We start from the raw sequence: 18,519 nt of genomic DNA on the forward strand, positions 1-18,519 counted from the left end.
CATTCGACTCAATCAAATAATACATAAGGCAGATACAATCACTAAATACACAATATCTCATATCAGTATCCATATGTAATAATTCCAATAACAAACTATAGTTTTCGGAAAGCGCCCCTACCTCAAATGCAATCTAACTACGCGACATAAACTCTTTCTCTTTCGGTTCGCATTCTGCGGTAGCTGCATACACAGTTCCATTTACTTTCACAACAACAGGAACGACTCTTATTCCAACCATGCGATTACCAAAACTCGACCCTAGCACGTCAATATCACAGAATTCTCACTAATCCACAGCAAAAATAATAGCGGTAATGATATCAAGATTAGAATACCTACTACAGCTATTGGAAACAGAACGATGGAGTAACACATAATAGAATCAGGGACCTGTGCACCGTCCTAGCTGCAGTAACACCATTCTGTTTGGTAAGGCAGCAGGGTTACCAACAAAATCAGAATAGCGGAGCAAACATAGAAATGGAACAGATTCAAGAAAGGAGAGAGCAGTTACCGGCAAATCTGGCTCGGTTCCGACAATGGCGTACAGCCGAGTAACTTACAACAATCAGAACCCACGAAGCCAGAGGCTTCAGCTGCGGTCTCTGGCGGCCGGCGCAGTGGCCTGAAGCTCCGGTGACACCACAGCAACATACGGAAAGCCCAGCAGCTCCGGTGATGGATCTTCGGCGACGGTGGGGGAAAGGGGGCAACCCTCCACAGCGGCGAGCCCAGCCTTGTGGTGGCGACGGCAACCCCGCGGCAGCTCCTTTTTCGCACATTCTCTCTCTCTGTGCGTATGGCCAGCAGCGGCGGTAGGGACAGGTTCGACGGCGGAAGTACGACAAAGCCGGCGGCGCTGTGCTTCCTCCACGCTTGCGAGCTCTACGGCGGCGATGCAGTGAGGGCAACGGCAGCGACACGGCATGGGCACGGTGGCGATGAAGGTGCAACGGCCCCCAAGCCCACGACACCCATCACTCGCAGACCAACCTTCTCCTCGGTCCCACTCTCCCTGGCGACGGCGCAGACGGTGCGGCGGTGGCGGGCTGAACTGGAGTGCGATCGGCGGCTCGTGGTGACTTGACGACGACAGCTCCAGACACGGTCTCCCTTCGAGACTCAGCGACGATGCGGCGGCGGTGATAGCGGCTCCTCGCCAGCGTCGTTCCTCCCCTCTCCCCTCTCCTCTTTCCCGTTTTCCTCCTATCCCTTTCTTTCCTCTGCATCGTGTTGCAGCTGTTGCTGCTGTGTTAGGGAAAAGGGGATGAAAGGGGTAAGGGTATGCTGCTGCGGCTGTGTGTGTGTGTGTGTGTGGGTGAAGGGAACCGGGTCGGGTACGGGTCACTGGGTTAGGGTTTCCTTATTTTGAAAATTAGGGTTAGGGACATTTTAGTAATTTCACTTAAAAATAGGGTAATATAGTAATTGAAACCCAATTTAAATCCAACACTAATTATATATAGAAAATACTATTTGCTCACCAATTTCACAAATTATTTTCAATAAAATATTCAAATCAAATAATTAGGAGTAATATAATTAAATCCCTTATTTTCCAAAGTAGCAGTATTAATATTGAAAATATTACTTGTTTAATCCAAATCATATAGAAATCCTTATTATCTCACAACTACCAACTTTATACTCTGAATATAGAAAATAATCCAATAATTGTGAAATTGGATAATAATCATAACTTATCTCAAATCCCATAAATCAAAACTTGCCTTAATTATCTTTAATAAAGTGATTTCTGAAATTAAGGCTATAAATAACCGTATGATTTGAGACTTGATCATAATAAGACTTTTCAAAAGTTCTGGGTCTTACAGTTATAGCCTCTGCCACCGCCGTAAGGAGAGACTTAGCGCCGCCGCTGTCTATTGTGCTCAGGGGCCAACGCCGCAGGAAGTGAGAAACTGCCAAACTGCCATCGTTCGCTGCATTATGGTCGTGCTCCAAGTCTCCCCTGTTCACTCTCACGGTATCACCAATTGCAGCTTCTTCTTCGAGCTTGGTGTCCGACGTTGTCTTCTTTTACTCAACCCCACTTCATATGGCTTCTCGCGGTGGCTCCGTGGACTGTGGTAACTAAGAAGATCATAGCTGCTGCAGAAACTATTAGAAGCACCAAAACCCCAACAACTAATGCTACATTGCTACTACAGGAATAGGTACATGGTTTTTCTTCTTCTCAATTGTTTTGATGTGTTGGTTGCATGATGATGTAGAACTACATAGGTATGGATTTTGCCCCACAATAGCATTTTCAAATTAAAAAAATGATTAAAATTAGATCAAGAATTAAGAATATCTTTGATTACTAGTCATTAGAAACTTTAGACTTTGGATTTTTGACTATTTGCTATTAACTAAGCATGCATGCCTCAATAATAGTGAACCTTTAATTTCTTTGATCTATTAAGGAGTTCATTGGGAACTAAACCAGTGAACTTGTTATTCTCCAAGTTTCTACGAAAAATAGAAATTGCTATGATACCCTTTTCTCTTTTATAACCAAATAAACTGTACTTATCATCTAAACAGGGGATTAACTTATAAAAATTTTAGTGATTGTAGCTGTATCAGAAAAATAAGGTATAGATCCACTTAAGCTATTATTTGATTAATCACTATTATGTCAACTTGAAAGTAATTGTGTGCAAAGTTTGAATGTTGTTAATTTCACATTGCAAAGTTTGAACTTGTGATTTTAATTCTGATTATTGATTTTGTTCCGTTTTTCTTCAATTCTTCTTCTTCGGTCTTGATTTGAATTTTGGTTCTGAATGTATTTGTTGATGGATCTGTAATTAGTAATTACCCAGGTTAGTGTTTTTGTGTTTTCTCTGTTTTCAAATTTATTGTTCCTGTAATTGCTGGCTTTGATTTGTTTTTAATTACCCAGGTTCTGAATGTATTTGTTGATGGATCTGTAATTGCCCAGGTTCTGAATCTATTTGTTGATGGAGCTATAATTGCTGGATTTAATTTGTTTTTAATTACCCAAGTTCTGAATGTATTTGTTGATGGATCTGTAATTGCCCTGGTTTTGAATCTATTTGTTGATGGAGCAATAATTGCTTGCTTTGATTTGTTTGTAATTGCTACTTTACTAGTTGCTGGATTTGATTTGTTTACTAGTGTTTTGGTTTGTTTGGTGCTGAATGTTGTACGCAGATTTCAGATATGGTCTTGTCAATGATTTTTTTAGTTTTCATTATGCTGTGGCTGGTCTTTAATTTCGTATCTATTTTTTTTAATTTCAGTTATGGATAATAGTATTTAGATATGTTATTGATAAATTATGATGTTGGGATTTACTATTTAACTTTTGAGTTTATATTTTAATAAGATCATATGGATTTGGTTGATGATAGTTTATGTAGTGTTTTAAATTTGGAAGATATTTTAAGATTTATATTATACTATAATTATATTTTAGGATGTCTATTTATAATTTATTAATTATTATATTCTAAAATGATTTTTTTGGTTGAACCACCAGTTGGACCGGTTGGACCAATGAACCAATGAACCAGTGACTAGAGCGGTTTGATGACTGGTCCGATTCTCAGAACCTTGGTTTCAATAGAACACTTGGTTCTTCTCCAGTAGGGAGTTCCTTTATCATTTAATCATAACACATAATTGCATTCTACGTATAATGTAACACCCTAATTTTTAGCATATCATGATCGTACTAAAAGTCCAAGTGCTAATTACCTCTATTTCTTTAATTATATACTATGTTTATTAAATATTGAATCTTCGCAAATATCAACCGAAACGTTAATTGAAAAGAAGAGAGGAGACTTTATTTTCAATCACTTAATCACAAAAGTATTTATATATTCACATAGCATTAAATATATAGACTTATTTCAGGATTCTCAAAACAAATTCTACCCCTCTAAAAATCAAAATAATAAATGACGAGGGGAAAATAAATTCTAACAACTCAACTCATAAATATAATCTTCTATGCTCCTGTAGCTCCGCAGTAAACCTTCGCACCTGTAACTGAAAGGGATGGAAATAGGTGGTAAAAACTGGGGAGTTCTTAGTAGGGTCGGGGTTAGAAGTTAAGTTTGTTTCATTATGTTTTCGGTCAGTAACAACAGTGAACAAAGTATAATCTAACTCAGTAATTACAAAACATAGAACCCAATCACAAGCACACACAATCACAAACAAATATGTGCAAGCAAGTATGATGTATGCCTAGTCCTATACAGGTCATGAGCTCATGTGTCGGTTTGTTACCCGATTTCCGACACTGGTCCTGAGACAAGCGTTTCGTACCGCCGTCCTTATCTCAGCCAACGTCCCCTCTATGAGCGTTACGCATCGCCGTCTTATGTTTTTAAATTATTTTATAAAATTTATAATTTTAAAAATAAAAATATAAAAATTAATCTTTTAAAAACAATAAAAAGGCAGCTAAATAGGCACGGTAGTGCTTGTTGAGCTGCTAGTATATTTAAAACAAAAAAATTAATTGTTGACGTGGTAAATATAATGCACGTATGGTGTTCTAATTTGTTCACAATTTTATCGTATCGGTACGTATGAATTTATCATCGTACTGAAACAAACACCATATATAAAACATCAAAAATACTATTTGTACATCAATGTGTTGATTTTAGTGTACAGGTAGCATAATCCATAAAACACTGTTCTCTCTCTTTATATATGCAAAAAATAAATTCGATCTTTTTCGTATGGATTAATCTCTACATTCAAGTGTTTTCCGCTTACAAGCTTTACAAGTCTGAAGAGAACGAAACCCACTAAACGCGCTGCTTATGTTACAAATCTCTTTAACAGACTTTTAAATTAATTCAAATCAATTAACGCGCAAATATATAACTTCCATTTTTCAAAAGATTTCGTTTCTTTTTTCGAATTTCTTACCAAATTTGTTGGATCTTCTTCTTGCTTCGTTTTTTTTCGATTTTCATGGTTTCTGAAATCAAGCTTTGAAATTGTTTTGAAGATAATGAAACTTCAGAAATACATCCAAACGATTACAGAAATACACCCAAAAGATTACAAAAATACACCCAAACGATTACAGAAATACACCCAAACGGTTACAGAAAGAATTACAGAAATATACTCAAACGGTTACAGAAATACACCCAAAGGATTACAGAAATACATCCAAAGGATTTAAGAAATACACCCAAAACATGAGGGAGACAGTCTTGAAATCTTTTAATGTTTTGCTGGTTAAGGATGAGGCACATGGCAGAGACAATCTAGAAAAAAAAACCTAGAAGAACAGTAAAACAGTACCTTGAGTAATGTTTCTTCATTTTTTTCTGGTAATTTTTGATGGAGATTTATATCTTTTCTTCTTGATTTCTTCTACTCTTTACGAGGAGTAACGTGTCTTCAGAATCGTAGTTTGTTTTGAATGTCGCTTGAATCTTGACGTTTTGTGTTTTGATTAAGGAAGAAGAAGAAGAGTACAGCATAATGAACGCGTGTGTTGAACGCTCGATTTTAAGGGAGTGATGCGCGTGCTTTTTTCTTGGACTTAGACCAACTTGTATAGCTTGTAAGCAAGAAAGGCTTGTATGTGTAGCAGACCTCTTTTCATATATATGAATCTTCTCTATTATTTTAAGATAATAATATTGATAAATACTGATAATAGTGTCTTTTATTTATATTTTATTTATTTTATTTCTATTATTTATATTTCTTTATATGTAGTAGTCCGTACGGAACTTCCTCCTTCTTCTTCCTATAAAACTGGCCCGTCACTGAACTCAACCCACGTCTTTGTCTTGCACAATTTCATGAATAAAAAGAAACCAATCCCAGCCACAGTCATAACACCACTGACCAAGTAAACAGTCTTAGTGGCTATTACCATTATGAGCACCAAGAACCCCGAAGGAACCAGACACACGAGAACCAGCAACGGCAACTTCATGGGTATCCTATAAGGCCTCTTCAGATTCGGTGACTTCAACCTCAGCCAAAGAAAAGAAGCGAATTCCAACAACATTCCCAAACTACACAATAAATTATCGGAAGAAATAATGTCAGTGAAGTCCATGGAAGAAACCGCAAGTGCTATCACCATTGAAATCAAGATCCCCAGCCACGGAGTGTTGAACCACTTAGACCTAACACGGAAGAATCTCGGAATGATGCCGATCTCAGCCATTCCAAGTACCTGGAAAGCGCTGCTGCTCAATTGAGCCTCGAAAAGCCCAATTGCTGACAGCACTGCGCTCACCTCGATCCAAATCTTGAGCCACTTCCCCGCAATTATCTCCGCAGCCTGGGCATGGAAGCCTGTTTTCCATTGACTCTGGTCAACGGAAACAGCTCCAGTAACCGCAAACAATGGAACGATGTACGAAACGCAGGTGAAGATAACGGAAACGAGAAGAGCCAAAGGGAAAGTTTTTTGCGGTTTATCAACTTCCCCTGCCAAAGTGCTAACGTTATCCCAAAAGTTCAGATTCCAGAACAGTGTGTTGAAATATAAATTCCAGTCTCTCGAGACTCCTTTCTGCCCCAAACTGAGCCACCTGTGAGGTTGAATCTTGGGAATGGCGATGAGAGATAAGAGAACGAAGGGGAAGAGGGCAACCAGAGCGAGCAAAACGGCGGCGTATCCGACGATGGTGAGACCCGTGTAGTTGAGAAAGGAGAGGGCAAGGGTGGACCCAACGACTGCCACGTGGCGGGGCCAGCCGGATGAGAAGACGGGCAAGAGCTTCTGGATGTAGTCGACGCAGAGGACGGGGAGCGAAGCGATGTTGAAGACGCCGCTGAGGAACTTCCATGTGCCCATCATTGAGCCCATGAAGGGCCCGAAGGCCCGTTCGGCCCACAAGTCGAAGCCACCGTTTCCCGGGTACGCGGTTGTGAGCTCGGCGGTTATGAGGGCTTCCGGGACGCTCCATATGAAAGGGAAGATGAGGAAGCCAAGGAGGGCTATGAGTGCGCCGGCGGCTTTGATGGTGGGCTCTTCACCGTAGGGTCCACCGGCGACCTGGAAGTAGATGAGGAATATATAATTAATTCGTTGCTTATAAATCACTATATGTAAAAAATAAAATATAAATTCTCAACATTTATTTTAACAGACTAATAAATTAATAGCAAAGTTTAGGGCCAGCAATTTTGTTAAATTCTGGCCAGCATGTAATCAGCAAAGAAAAGTGAGTTATTAGATAAAATTTTACACCAATCTCACACCATTAAAACCATCATTGATGACAATTTGATGGTTACAATTCACAAAAATTGTTGGCCCCTAGCACTCTTCTAAATTAATTATTAGACTAATTCAACTTAATTTTGTGTTGTGTTATTAGTGTGGGAAACTAACGAAACAAGGCTCAGGATTCGATGGTCCCAAAACCTTTGGACCACTTAATGGTCCCATTAGAAAACATGTTTTTAGAGTTTTTTTTAACAATTGCTACATAGTCCTTGAACTAATTTTAATTACAAATTAACCCCATATATTTTATTTAATTATAGAAACTGTTTTTTATTTTATAAATTATTATTTTATCAATTATCTATTATATTTATTAACAATCAAATACATAAACAACAACCAATTATATCCTCCATTGATCCTAATAAAGCTTTTGGCCATTCCAATCGATTAAAATATTAAATTTGATCTCGTGACGTTCGTCCATGGCTTCCAAATCGTGTTTCCTTGAAATTCAATCGATTGGTTTATCAAAACAATCGATTGAAAGTTGTAAGGTAGAATGGTTTTCGCTTAAACCAATCGATTGTTTATACTTTCCAATCGAATGAATGCCTCAAAACAATCGATTATTTTTGTTACTCAATCGATTGAATTCACGAAAACAACATGAATTTGCCAAATACAATCGATTGGAAAGTGATGACATTGAAGTTTTAGCCAAATTCAATCGATTGGTAATGTAATCCAATCGATTGGAAGGTGATGAAGTTGAATTTTTTGCCAACTTCAATCGATTGGTAATGCTACTCAATCGATTGAAATGTAATGACTTTGAATTTTTTGCCAAATTCAATCGATTGGTAATGCAATCCAATCGATTGAAAAGTGATGACATTGAACTTTTTGCCAAATTCAATCGATTGTTAATGTAATCCAATCGATTGAAATTTAAAACGTGCTATGTATTAAAGCAGATAACCCTGCGTATTCACACCCACTCTCTCCCCCTTTTAAACATTTGAACGCCATTTCTACACCTCTCTCCTCTCTCTAAAATCCAGAAAGCTTCTGTCTTCTTCTTCTCCATTCTCACCCACATCCACTCCAAACTACATACATAATTCCAACCCTCATCAAAATCCCTACAAAACCCACAAAACCAGTATCCCCATAATGGCCAGAACTAAGAACGCCAAAAGAGGCAGGGTTGAGGGAGAAAGCTCTGCCCCCGCCAGACTAATTGCTTCATCCCATTACATGGCAAGGTGGCTGCTGTCTCGCAGGGCATTGAACAACTATGAAGTTCGAGTCCAGGACAATTGTTCCTCCCAGATACATAACAACCGAGTTCATTCAGGATAGACATTATAATTTGGTGTAGAATGTATTGCAAACACAGTACTTAATTGATTTTGTACAAACTAGGGATGATTATTACCCGCACTTGGTTAGGGCTGTTTATAGTACTTTAAATTATGTTGTTCCTGAACCTGATGAAGAGGGTGAGGAGGTAATGCCGCTGATTGAGTTTGATTTAGGGAAACAGCATTATAGAGTTACTTTGCAAGAACTAACTGAACAATGGAGTCTAGTTTATCACGTGGCAAAATTTACTGGAGGTATTGCAGCAGATGAGGAATGGGGTGAATACAACAGATTAGTTGATTTGCAGAGTTTACAATATGAGAATCCACACATGGATGCTAGAGATAATATAAGTTGCAGTGGGTTGGGCAATGAGCAGCGTATATTGATGTATTTGTTTTCATACATGTTGATTCCAAGAAAACATAATCATGGAATCTTGTTTAACGAAGATATTCTAGTGCTTTGGGCTATGGTGACTGGAAAGGAGATAAACTGGCCTTATTTTATGGTTCATCATATGCTTGAAATGAAGAAAGGAAAATCAAGTGTTGGTTTAGGATATGCTTGCCATTGGACCAAGATTTTCAAATGGCTTGGAATTGACTTGACTGAAGAGAAAAGTGTCGTCTTGACTAATGTAGCCAAGATTGATGATAGCACTCTAAGACAGATGGGAAGAGATCCGGATGCCTAAGAACCTCAGGCCCAAGGACAACTACAAGACCAGGTGCAAGCACAACCACAGACACCCCCACCACCACCCCCTCCTTCGCCAACAATGCAAGATTTGATGGATGAATTGCGAAGCATGAGAGTATATATAGAGGAGCAATTTGCTGATATGAGGCAGCGTCAAGACAGGCAAACGGAAGCTATTAATCGTCAAGGAGAAGCAATTGATATTCTATACACTAATCTGGGCATCACAAACCCAAGGGGCATCATCCCAAGGCCTGGACCATGAAGAAATTGTTATCTAGAACTCCACATCATCCTATGATCTCCATTGATGCTTGGATGGGAGTTAATATTTTTGAGTTAAAAAAAATGTAGGACAAAATCTAGGTGTTATCTTCACTGTATCATGAAATGTGTCATTTCACTTTTGAGAGTCCCAGATATTATTGTTCATTGTGTCATTTCACTTTTGAGAGTCCTAGGTATGTTTGATGCTGCTACTATTGCAACAGAAGCATAAGTTATTGATCAGCTTATTTTGTTTTTAAAGTATTATGGCAATCTAACTTTCTTATTATTCAAAGAAGTTAAAGTACCCAAAAACATCTTAGCTATGCATGTAAATCTAGGAACTTAAGCTGCAATCAGTTCTTGTATTAAATTGATTGAAGAATGCTTGCAATCAAGTGTGTATGGAAACCAATCGATTGGTTTGGTAGTAAAATCGATCGTTGTACCCTCAATTGCTAATTCAATTGATTTTTTTACTGCAATCGATTGAATATTCAGTGAAATCGATTGGAGTACTCTTATATATACTATTTCAATCGATTAGATTTTAATGCAACCGATTGAATAATACACACACCTCTCATTTAATCGATTGTGTTGTTGTTGTAATCGATTGGAGTCGATTTAGTTACTGCTTCAATCGATTGTTTTCTAAGTGCAATCGATTGAAGTATCCTCTTTTATTATTTCAATCGATTGGTGGGCCTATCTACCAGTTTTGAATCTTGTTTTATTTAGTTATTAATCTGATGCGTCTAATCTTATTATTATTATTTGAGTATTTAGCTACTTAAAAATAATTATAGATAAGATATAATTATATGAATTGATCAAATTTAATTTCTTAAATTGGAAATAAAAATTAACTTAAAATTTGAAATGTATTTGTTTTTAATTAAAAGATAAGATATCTTAAACAGTTTTAAGATTATTCGGTTGATTTAAAAATTTTTAAAAAGATAGAATTAAAATTTTGTTATCTTTTTTGGGTATATATATGTGTTCAATCCGACTAATTTTTTATACACTAACAAATTATTTTAAGTATTTGCCTTTCAACCAAGTCTACTCGTAATATATTCTTCCGTTGATAATAATCATGGATATTCCTTCTGACGAAGATATAGTGGGGGTCTCCAATGATGCATGTAACACACAGAATATGTCACTGGACTGTGATGTTATCAAAGTTGATTTTGGTGATCAACTTGGAACTATAATTCCTAGTGCTAAGGTAAGACTTAATGGGTTTTTAATTTCTAGTATAATGTATTACGAGTAATTTAAACTTTTATTTTTTTTATTTTCTACAGGATGACCAAGTTATTAATGATGATGTTATTCAAAGCGAGGATCTAAATAAAGTTCAAGACTTGTCTAGTAAAGTGGATAAGGTCCTCTCTAGCATGAAGGTAATTTGATGTGACAAACAGTAATTAATATATATTATGTAAAATAATTTATATATTATAACCTTTTTTACCATTCTTTTTTGCAGTCAATGAGAGTTGTAAACATGGCTCGGGACGAAATAATTGATAAAATCCTTGAATCTATAAGCCGCATTGAGACAATGATATCACAACTCAGTCTGAACAATGATTCCGAGACTCCGACCAAGCTCTCTATACAAAACACACATCCAATCTCAAGATTGAAGGCTAAGAGTTCGGCTATTGATATTCATACGGCTATATCAGACGATGAGGATGATCTTACTGTACTGGATCATATGTCTTTCACTCACGATGATCCGTTCCACATCAAGATCAATATGGACAAACCAGTATCCCCAACTATAAGATCCGCATCAAAAAAGAAAAATATGTCAAAGGTATATGCATGTGTAGTAAAATTTCATAACTCTTATTATTTGAGTAATATATTCTTAACATGATAATAAGAATATACTGAAACTATTTTTTTCTTAGGGTAAGAGCATTATGGGGACGCAGAAAAAATTACCGTTCACTCACCCAGGCGGAATTAGAAAGCCAAAGATTGAGCCCAAATCAGTTAATAAATCGAAGGCGTCTTATGCACTGAGCCAACCCACAAAAGACTATAGAAGACCTGTTTATTTCTTTTCCATTACCAACGTAATTACCACTTAAATTATCTAGTTTCTTATAGGCACTGCTAATTATTACGTTTAGTGATGAATTGCTAATACTTTTGTATTAAAATTTGTAGTCAATGCAGTGTCAATTTATGCCAACTCCAACCATGCGTCTTTTGGAAGATCAGGTAAAGACATGTGCATATATATTTTCAGCATCGCTAGATCCATCGTAAGTTAATTTGATATTATCTTTGTTGTCGATGAATGAGGGCCAGTCTAATGTGTTTCGGTTTTTAATTGATACAGTGAAGAACTTGTCGTAACAGATACAATCAGAGCAACTAGATCAGACTTTGAACATTTCATACCTGACAAACCCATTACTGATAAGGTACACAAGTAATCTATTAGTTAATCTATGTTCGGTTCTGGGCATAATCTCGTAATATATTTGGATTGTGATTCAGATTCTTGAATTAGCGGCATTGAACTGCACTGATATACAATCTGATATAAGTTTCAAGACAACATGACAACTTCCACCGAGATTTGTGGTATGTTCTATAACCCCTGACAAGATAATTTCATTTATCATAAGTTACAAATGTAATGCTGATATAGAACCATACTTTATCATGTACTAAAGACTATATTGGTTTGCATTAATGAACTAGGTGGATGTCTTCAGCAAGACAGATTTAAAGAAGAAGATGGAAGACTATATTTATAAATTTATGCAACCTACTGCTGATTTAAAATTTGTAAGAATTTTTTCTTAATATTCATTGTTGGATATAGTTTTTCATCATTAGCATACATAACTGAGGGGCAAATTTTTATGGTCTAGATATATGTTCCTATTCAAGAGGGTGACCACTGGTATCTAATGGTAATCTCGCTTTGCGACCGAACAATCTATCACCTGGACACCCATTTTAATGATGACAGAATTCGCTATCGTGAACGTGTTATGAGGACACTAGTAAGTCCGTGAAAAATTTTATATAAGCTTATTAGATCTTATTTTGTTTTTATTATTTAACCAGTAAAATGAACTCAGACACACGTACTGGAGCAAGTCATCACGTCGAACTTTTACAAGGATGATGGCATTCAAGAGTATAATAAACAATTTCATGACTACAAAATTAAAAGACCAGAAGATATACCTCAATGTTCCTCAAGCATGAACTCTACAACTTGGGTGATGAAGTGGATGGATATGACTTATGATTTCAAGCCAAATGGTAACAATAAGGTGAGCATTTATAAAACAACTCTCTAATATTTAATCCCTATTTTTTGGTACTAATTTATAATGAATAAATTGTAGCTTGAGGATCACGATATTCGCATGATAACTGCGGTGCATATACTCCGGAGTCGGATCAACCATAAGAAGTCACAGATTATAGCATCGGTCCAGGAGTTTTGGAATATGCACAGTTCTTATGAGATATAAAGATAATAGTAGTAATCTAGATAGATTATAATACTTTGGTTATTGCGTATTTATTTGTTAGATAGATTATAATACTTTGGTTATAATACTTATGAGTTATTGCATATTTATTTGTTAGAACTATTCGGTTTTTTTAATTAATTCAAACAAAAATAATGAACAATATGATCACACAGTGATACAAAATTATAATTAAAAAGCTAGATTAATCAAAAAATGATTACAATAGTTGATCACATAGTAGATGCAACTTCTATAAAAGAAGGAACAATCATAACAAATACTATTTATAATTAAAAAGCTAGATTAATCAAATTATGATTACAATATTACATAACATTTGTCCTCCACCTTCAGTTTCACTAATCTTATCCCTCATACTATGATCAAACTGCAAAAATATCACAGACACAACAGTAAATATCAACACTAACAGTGAATCAAAACCAAAAACAAAACAAAAATAAATCATTGAATCAGTAACAAGTGAGAAGCTAAAAATAGCAGCAGCCACCAATTTCTACTAAATACGATAGATTCCATGACAAATAGATCCTACTACGTGAACATGGAGAACCAAATAGATTCACTAAAATGACAAGCCTAACACATCACCTGTACTGCGAAAGCATTTCATCACGAGTTCCCTGCTTCTTTTCAGTTTCATTGTTTGAAATCACTTCTTCCTGCACCTGCTCCTCAATTTCCTGGCTATCCTCCATTGGACCAACTCTAAAACAAATAAATAGATGTTAACTTAAAGTACCCAAAATTATCTTACAGTTATAAGAAATCATATGCAAACAGCAACAAGAAAAGAATCGAAAGCAAACTAATCATCGAAGTTAGAAAGGAAACAGTGAGGCTATACGCTATGCAACAAATTCTCAAAATTAGACAGTTAAACCAGGATCAACCAATGCCAAATTTTATTGAAATAATTTTAACAAGTTCAGCACAATGATTAATAGCAAAAAAAAAAAAAGGCTAGCACTATCAACTCTCCAATTGCTCAATAACCTCCTTTCCTTCCCAACACCTTCAAAGTAATCTCTAGCTCATCCCACAATAAGTTATATCAATTAGAAATTATCAAACCACATTCATTTTGTATGCAAAAACAGTTTTAACATGGAAAGCTTCATTGCAAGAATGCAAGTCGGTGTGCAGGTCCTCGGACAGCAAATCAATACAAATATTCAAGAAAAAGAAATATAACACAGCAACAACACAACAAAGAGTCAAAGGAACATTTAAAACACAGCAACAACACAACACCTATAGGAACATTTAAAACAAAGCAACAAAGAAAGAAACATCTAAGAACACCCAAACGAAGGAAACTTCAATCATAGCTTAAACCAAAATTCACAATCCCTTTAAATTGAAGCAGCAAGCAACTTGAGAACTAAAGCAAGGTTAACAACTAAATCAGTCTAAATTTAACAAATATTAACTGAGCTAATTTAACTAAATATTCAATGATTCAATCCCAAACAAGAAAATAGTATAATACAGCGCAGGAGCAGAGCTAATCGATGATTTAAATTTTATTTTGAGTAGCACTAACAGAATCCAAAAAAAATCAATGTTCTAGCAGAATCACAAAAAAAATCATTGAATCAATGTTCTGAGCAAAGATAATAAAAACAGATCAAAAAATAAAAAAGAAAATGAAGCCATTGCCTTCGTGAGCTCGAGGAAGACGCACCAATTGTTGAATGAGGAAGAAGCGTGGAGCCGCAGACGACCGGACGAAGACACGATGGTGCCTGAGCGCAACGGCGGTGTTGAGTGAGACCCTTGCGGCAGTGGGGGAGTAACCTAGGGTTTCTGTTTTGGGGGTGGGGCGCTGTATACCTGTATCTGAATGAGGAAGAGGAGGAGAAGTGGGGAACCTGCGCGACAGAGGCTTCCACGTTCGCATGATGGCTGCGCGATGGAAGGGAAGGAAGGTAGCGATGGCTGCGGCGCGATGGAGGGGAAGTGAGGGAGCATGCGGTGGCCAATCGAAGTTCCGACGGTGGCGGTAGCAGGCGGTGGCTGGACGAACGACCAGGAGCTCGAAGAGAGGAGCCTGGACTGATTGTGAGAGAGGCACTGAGATCTGAGGCAGATGCGCGTTCTGGATCTGGATTTGAGTTTGGAATCTCGAAGATGGAGTCTGGGTAGGGTTAGTCAGTGTGCAGCACAATGAAACGCCAGCGTTTTGTTCCTTTTTCAAATTACCGGCCGGGTCACGGTTTGGTTCGACCGACCGGTTACTGGCCGGTTCGACGATTTAATTGTGGTTTTGGAAATTGATGGTTTTAACATTTGTCTGAATCAGTTTTTATAGCGGTTCACAGTTCAACCGGTTCGACCCAACCAACCGGTTCTCATTCGATTTAACGGTTATCCAGCGGTTTTATCTCCAACAGTTATTACAGGAGGATCGGACCGCGTGCTTAACCGGTTCGCGGTTAAACCTGTTCGACCGGTCTGTCCGGGCCGATTTTCAGAACCCTGAAAATTAGGGATTTTGCCAGTGAGAGTGAGACTGAGAGTGAACGAAAAGGGAGAGGGGCAGTTTACCCGTTATCGCTAACCGGTATTTATTTGACAATTATTACATCTAGAAAGTATAAGCACGACTATTGGAAGAATGTATAAAATCTCATTAATATAGTGAGAAAAAAAAAATACAAATACAGAACTGATTTTCTACCCAAAAATATTAAAGTTTATGGAGGTTGCTAATTATCACTATCTAACTTAGCCGTCACTTCGGTACACATGTCGCCATCGTCCGAACCGTTAGCTTCATTTTCTGTAACATTGTTGTCAATGTCCTTTTGCCAAGGACATGTTGTCTTCTTATGTCCTTCCATTTGACAAACACTACAACGTTGCCGCTTCTTCTTCTTAGATGGTTGTCCTGAGCCTCCAGTGGTTTGATGCACATACGGATCGCTACTTCTAGCTACACCTGACTGAGGTTGATTAGTGCCTTCGTCTGCAGCCTTGTAAGATGAGTACAATCCCATAATTATGTCACGTGTCTCTTCATATCTCTCTGGTACTTTAGCAGCAACAGCAGCCAATTGTTTAGAAAATTCCACCAAGGCACTTTGACGACTAAGAACAACAGCATCCCTGGTGAACCCACTTGGATCATTGAGTGCTGATGTAACCTTTTTTGTCCATCTATCCAATACCAATGACCGGGGAATCTCACAGATGTCTCTGTCAACCATAACTTTCACAATATGTTCGCAGGGAATACCAAATGACTCCATTCTTAAATAGGTACACATGAAGATCATTTCTTCTTGACAAAAATCAATGGTCCACATAAAATCGGGCCTCCCATGCTTACACACAATGTACTTTATGCAATCATCAGTATTATCTATGTTTAGCACCCGCATTGATCCAGCTCTAGAGAGAAATGGCCGAAAGAAAAGAAATATCTCATGAGTGTATAACTCAGCAGCATATCTCTCTAGCAGCTCTATACAAGTTTGCATGACGGGCACCCCACGTGTAGATTCATAATCAGCATTAAATTCTTTAAAGCGCATGTATGCAACACACCTTTGAAAATGCTCTACAAAACTTGTCAAATCATACCGCGACCCTACATACCTTCCCACAATTAAGTGTAAACCTTCACATCTTGATGTAGTTCTAAAGCCAGCAAAGAATTTTCCTCTTAGATATGCAGTAGCCCACATATGCTTCTCTTCGTACATGTTGATCACCCACGGCTTATCCTCAATGCCAAATTCTTCAATAAGCTGAACCCACTTACGCTTAAACACGGGAATTTCGTAGTCTCCTAACATGATTTTTCTGAATTTAGATGTAAACGATGGATTTCCAACATTGCTAGTTGCATTTCGAATAAGGTGCCAAGCGCATAATCTATGTCTAACTTCGGGAAATACATCTCTTACTGCATTCCTAATGGCCATGGCCCCATCAGTTATGATTGAGGTCGGGGTCTTGCCCCTCATTGCAAACATGAGCTGACGCAGGAGCCAAATATATGTATCAGTAGTTTCGTCCGCAATTAACGCAGCAGCAAAAATAATTGTTTGGTTGTGGTGGTTAACCCCGCTGAATATGACTAATGGACAACTATACTTGTTCTTCTTGTACGTAGCATCAAAAGCAATAACATCCCCGAAGAGTCGGTAGTCTAGTTGGCTAATCCCATCAGAACAGAAAAAATTATGTAACAAACCTCTTGAATCGTGACATGCCTTGAAATATAATTGTGGATCCTTTAACCGCATATCCTCCAACTTCTTCAACACTCGTGCTGCATCACCAGGAATTTGACGCCTTTGCCGAGCAATCTCATTGTACATATCTCTAGGACCATAGCCAACAAATTCGTACCCGCCTGCTTGACTAGCTAGAAGACCAAATATCTGTGAGGTGCTAATCCCTGACTTTAGCATGTTCATCATTTGCATAATATCTGCCTCTGACATTTTTTTGTGGGCAGGCAACATAGCACTGAATTGTGTATCCAATAGATCATGGTTGTGTTCGTCAGAAAAATAAAAGATATGCCACCTTCCACTTTCTGGTACAAATTTAACATCCATTCGGGCTTCACATCCAGTTCTTGTTTCCAATCTAGGCTCCTTCTTTCTTTTTTCCATCGTGTAATATTTCTTCATCCTGAATCCTTGCCTATGACATACAAACTTTTGTTTGTAAATCTTGCCAGTACTATTCTTGAAGGTCTTGCTCTTCCTTGCACTAAAGCCCTTCGACTTTGAGTACTTCATATAAAAATCAAATGCAAGCTGCAAAGTAGAAAAGTGGTATTTGCCAATTTCCTCCGCAAAATTCTCACTAAATTTTAAAGTTGTAATGTCTTGCACGGAGTCAACCGCATAAGCGGCTTCAAGGATATCTTCTGACATATCAGATTCAGAAAAAAATGCTCCCTCAGTAAATTCATCTCTGAAATCTTGTTCGAATTCATTCTGTTCATCCATCATATCTTGGTCACTTACTAGCTCTTCTTGTTAGTTAAAGTCATCGTCCTCCTGGTATTGCTCATTCATCTCAGTGTCCGTAAATATACCTGACATCTTAAAAATGTCCAATGAAAAAAATTATTTAATACACACAAAGTCATATATTTTTATTTGTGGTAAAAGTTAAAAATTAAAAGTAAATAATATTTAAACTTTTTTGTTTAACAAAATTAAAATAAAAAAAAAATACAAAGTTTTTATTCTAGAAATATAAAATAGTTAAAAAATAAAAAAATTATTTAAATATGATTTTTCAAGACACTCTATAACTTAGATGAATAAATATTATTTTTAAAATGAATCATGATATATTGATACAAAACTTATTGTATGTAAATTTTTTTTTAAAAATTAATAAACCTCTCTCGTTAATAACAATATTAGAACTTAAATTTGAACGCTAATTGATATT

The 18,519-nt window shown here is 37.0% G+C and overlaps 2 protein-coding genes and 1 long non-coding RNA gene across 3 annotated transcripts; 1 reads left to right on the top strand and 2 right to left on the bottom strand.

The window, feature by feature from the left end:
• Positions 2,743–2,979, top strand: LOC110265174. Its single transcript, XR_002351499.1, has 2 exons — positions 2,743–2,834; positions 2,915–2,979. It is a non-coding gene; the product is annotated as an uncharacterized LOC110265174 (long non-coding RNA).
• LOC107607176 (probable polyamine transporter At3g13620) lies at positions 5,260–8,573 on the bottom strand. Its single transcript, XM_016309154.2, has 2 exons — positions 8,465–8,573; positions 5,260–7,077 (listed from the first exon to the last, which is right to left on the bottom strand). The coding sequence occupies exons 1-2, from the start codon at positions 8,571–8,573 to the stop codon at positions 5,765–5,767; spliced, it is 1,422 nt and encodes a 473-aa protein (XP_016164640.1). The 3' UTR covers positions 5,260–5,764.
• Positions 13,225–18,065, bottom strand: LOC107607175 (protein FAR1-RELATED SEQUENCE 5-like). Its single transcript, XM_016309153.2, has 4 exons — positions 15,815–18,065; positions 14,755–15,232; positions 13,684–13,800; positions 13,225–13,459 (listed from the first exon to the last, which is right to left on the bottom strand). The coding sequence occupies exons 1-4, from the start codon at positions 18,063–18,065 to the stop codon at positions 13,444–13,446; spliced, it is 2,862 nt and encodes a 953-aa protein (XP_016164639.2). The 3' UTR covers positions 13,225–13,443.

This window comes from Arachis ipaensis, chromosome B07 (assembly GCF_000816755.2).
Source record: "Arachis ipaensis cultivar K30076 chromosome B07, Araip1.1, whole genome shotgun sequence".
Lineage (NCBI taxonomy): Eukaryota > Viridiplantae > Streptophyta > Magnoliopsida > Fabales > Fabaceae > Arachis > Arachis ipaensis.

Bases quoted from the DNA above. Each gene is read 5' to 3' on its own strand.
- LOC107607176 (XM_016309154.2), bottom strand. From the start codon at position 8,573: ATGTCTATCCTGAATGAACTCGGTTGTTATGTATCTGGGAGGAACAAT. The intron at 7,078-8,464 runs GTAATGGGATGA...TTTTACATATAG, and splicing joins GACAGCAGCCACCTTGCCAT to TGATTTATAAGCAACGAATT.
- LOC107607175 (XM_016309153.2), bottom strand. From the start codon at position 18,065: ATGGATGAACAGAATGAATTCGAACAAGATTTCAGAGATGAATTTACT. The intron at 15,233-15,814 runs GTGATAATTAGC...AACCCTACCCAG, and splicing joins AGTGACGGCTAAGTTAGATA to ACTCCATCTTCGAGATTCCA. The intron at 13,801-14,754 runs GCAATGGCTTCA...TATTTGTTTTAG, and splicing joins TCTTCCTCGAGCTCACGAAG to AGTTGGTCCAATGGAGGATA.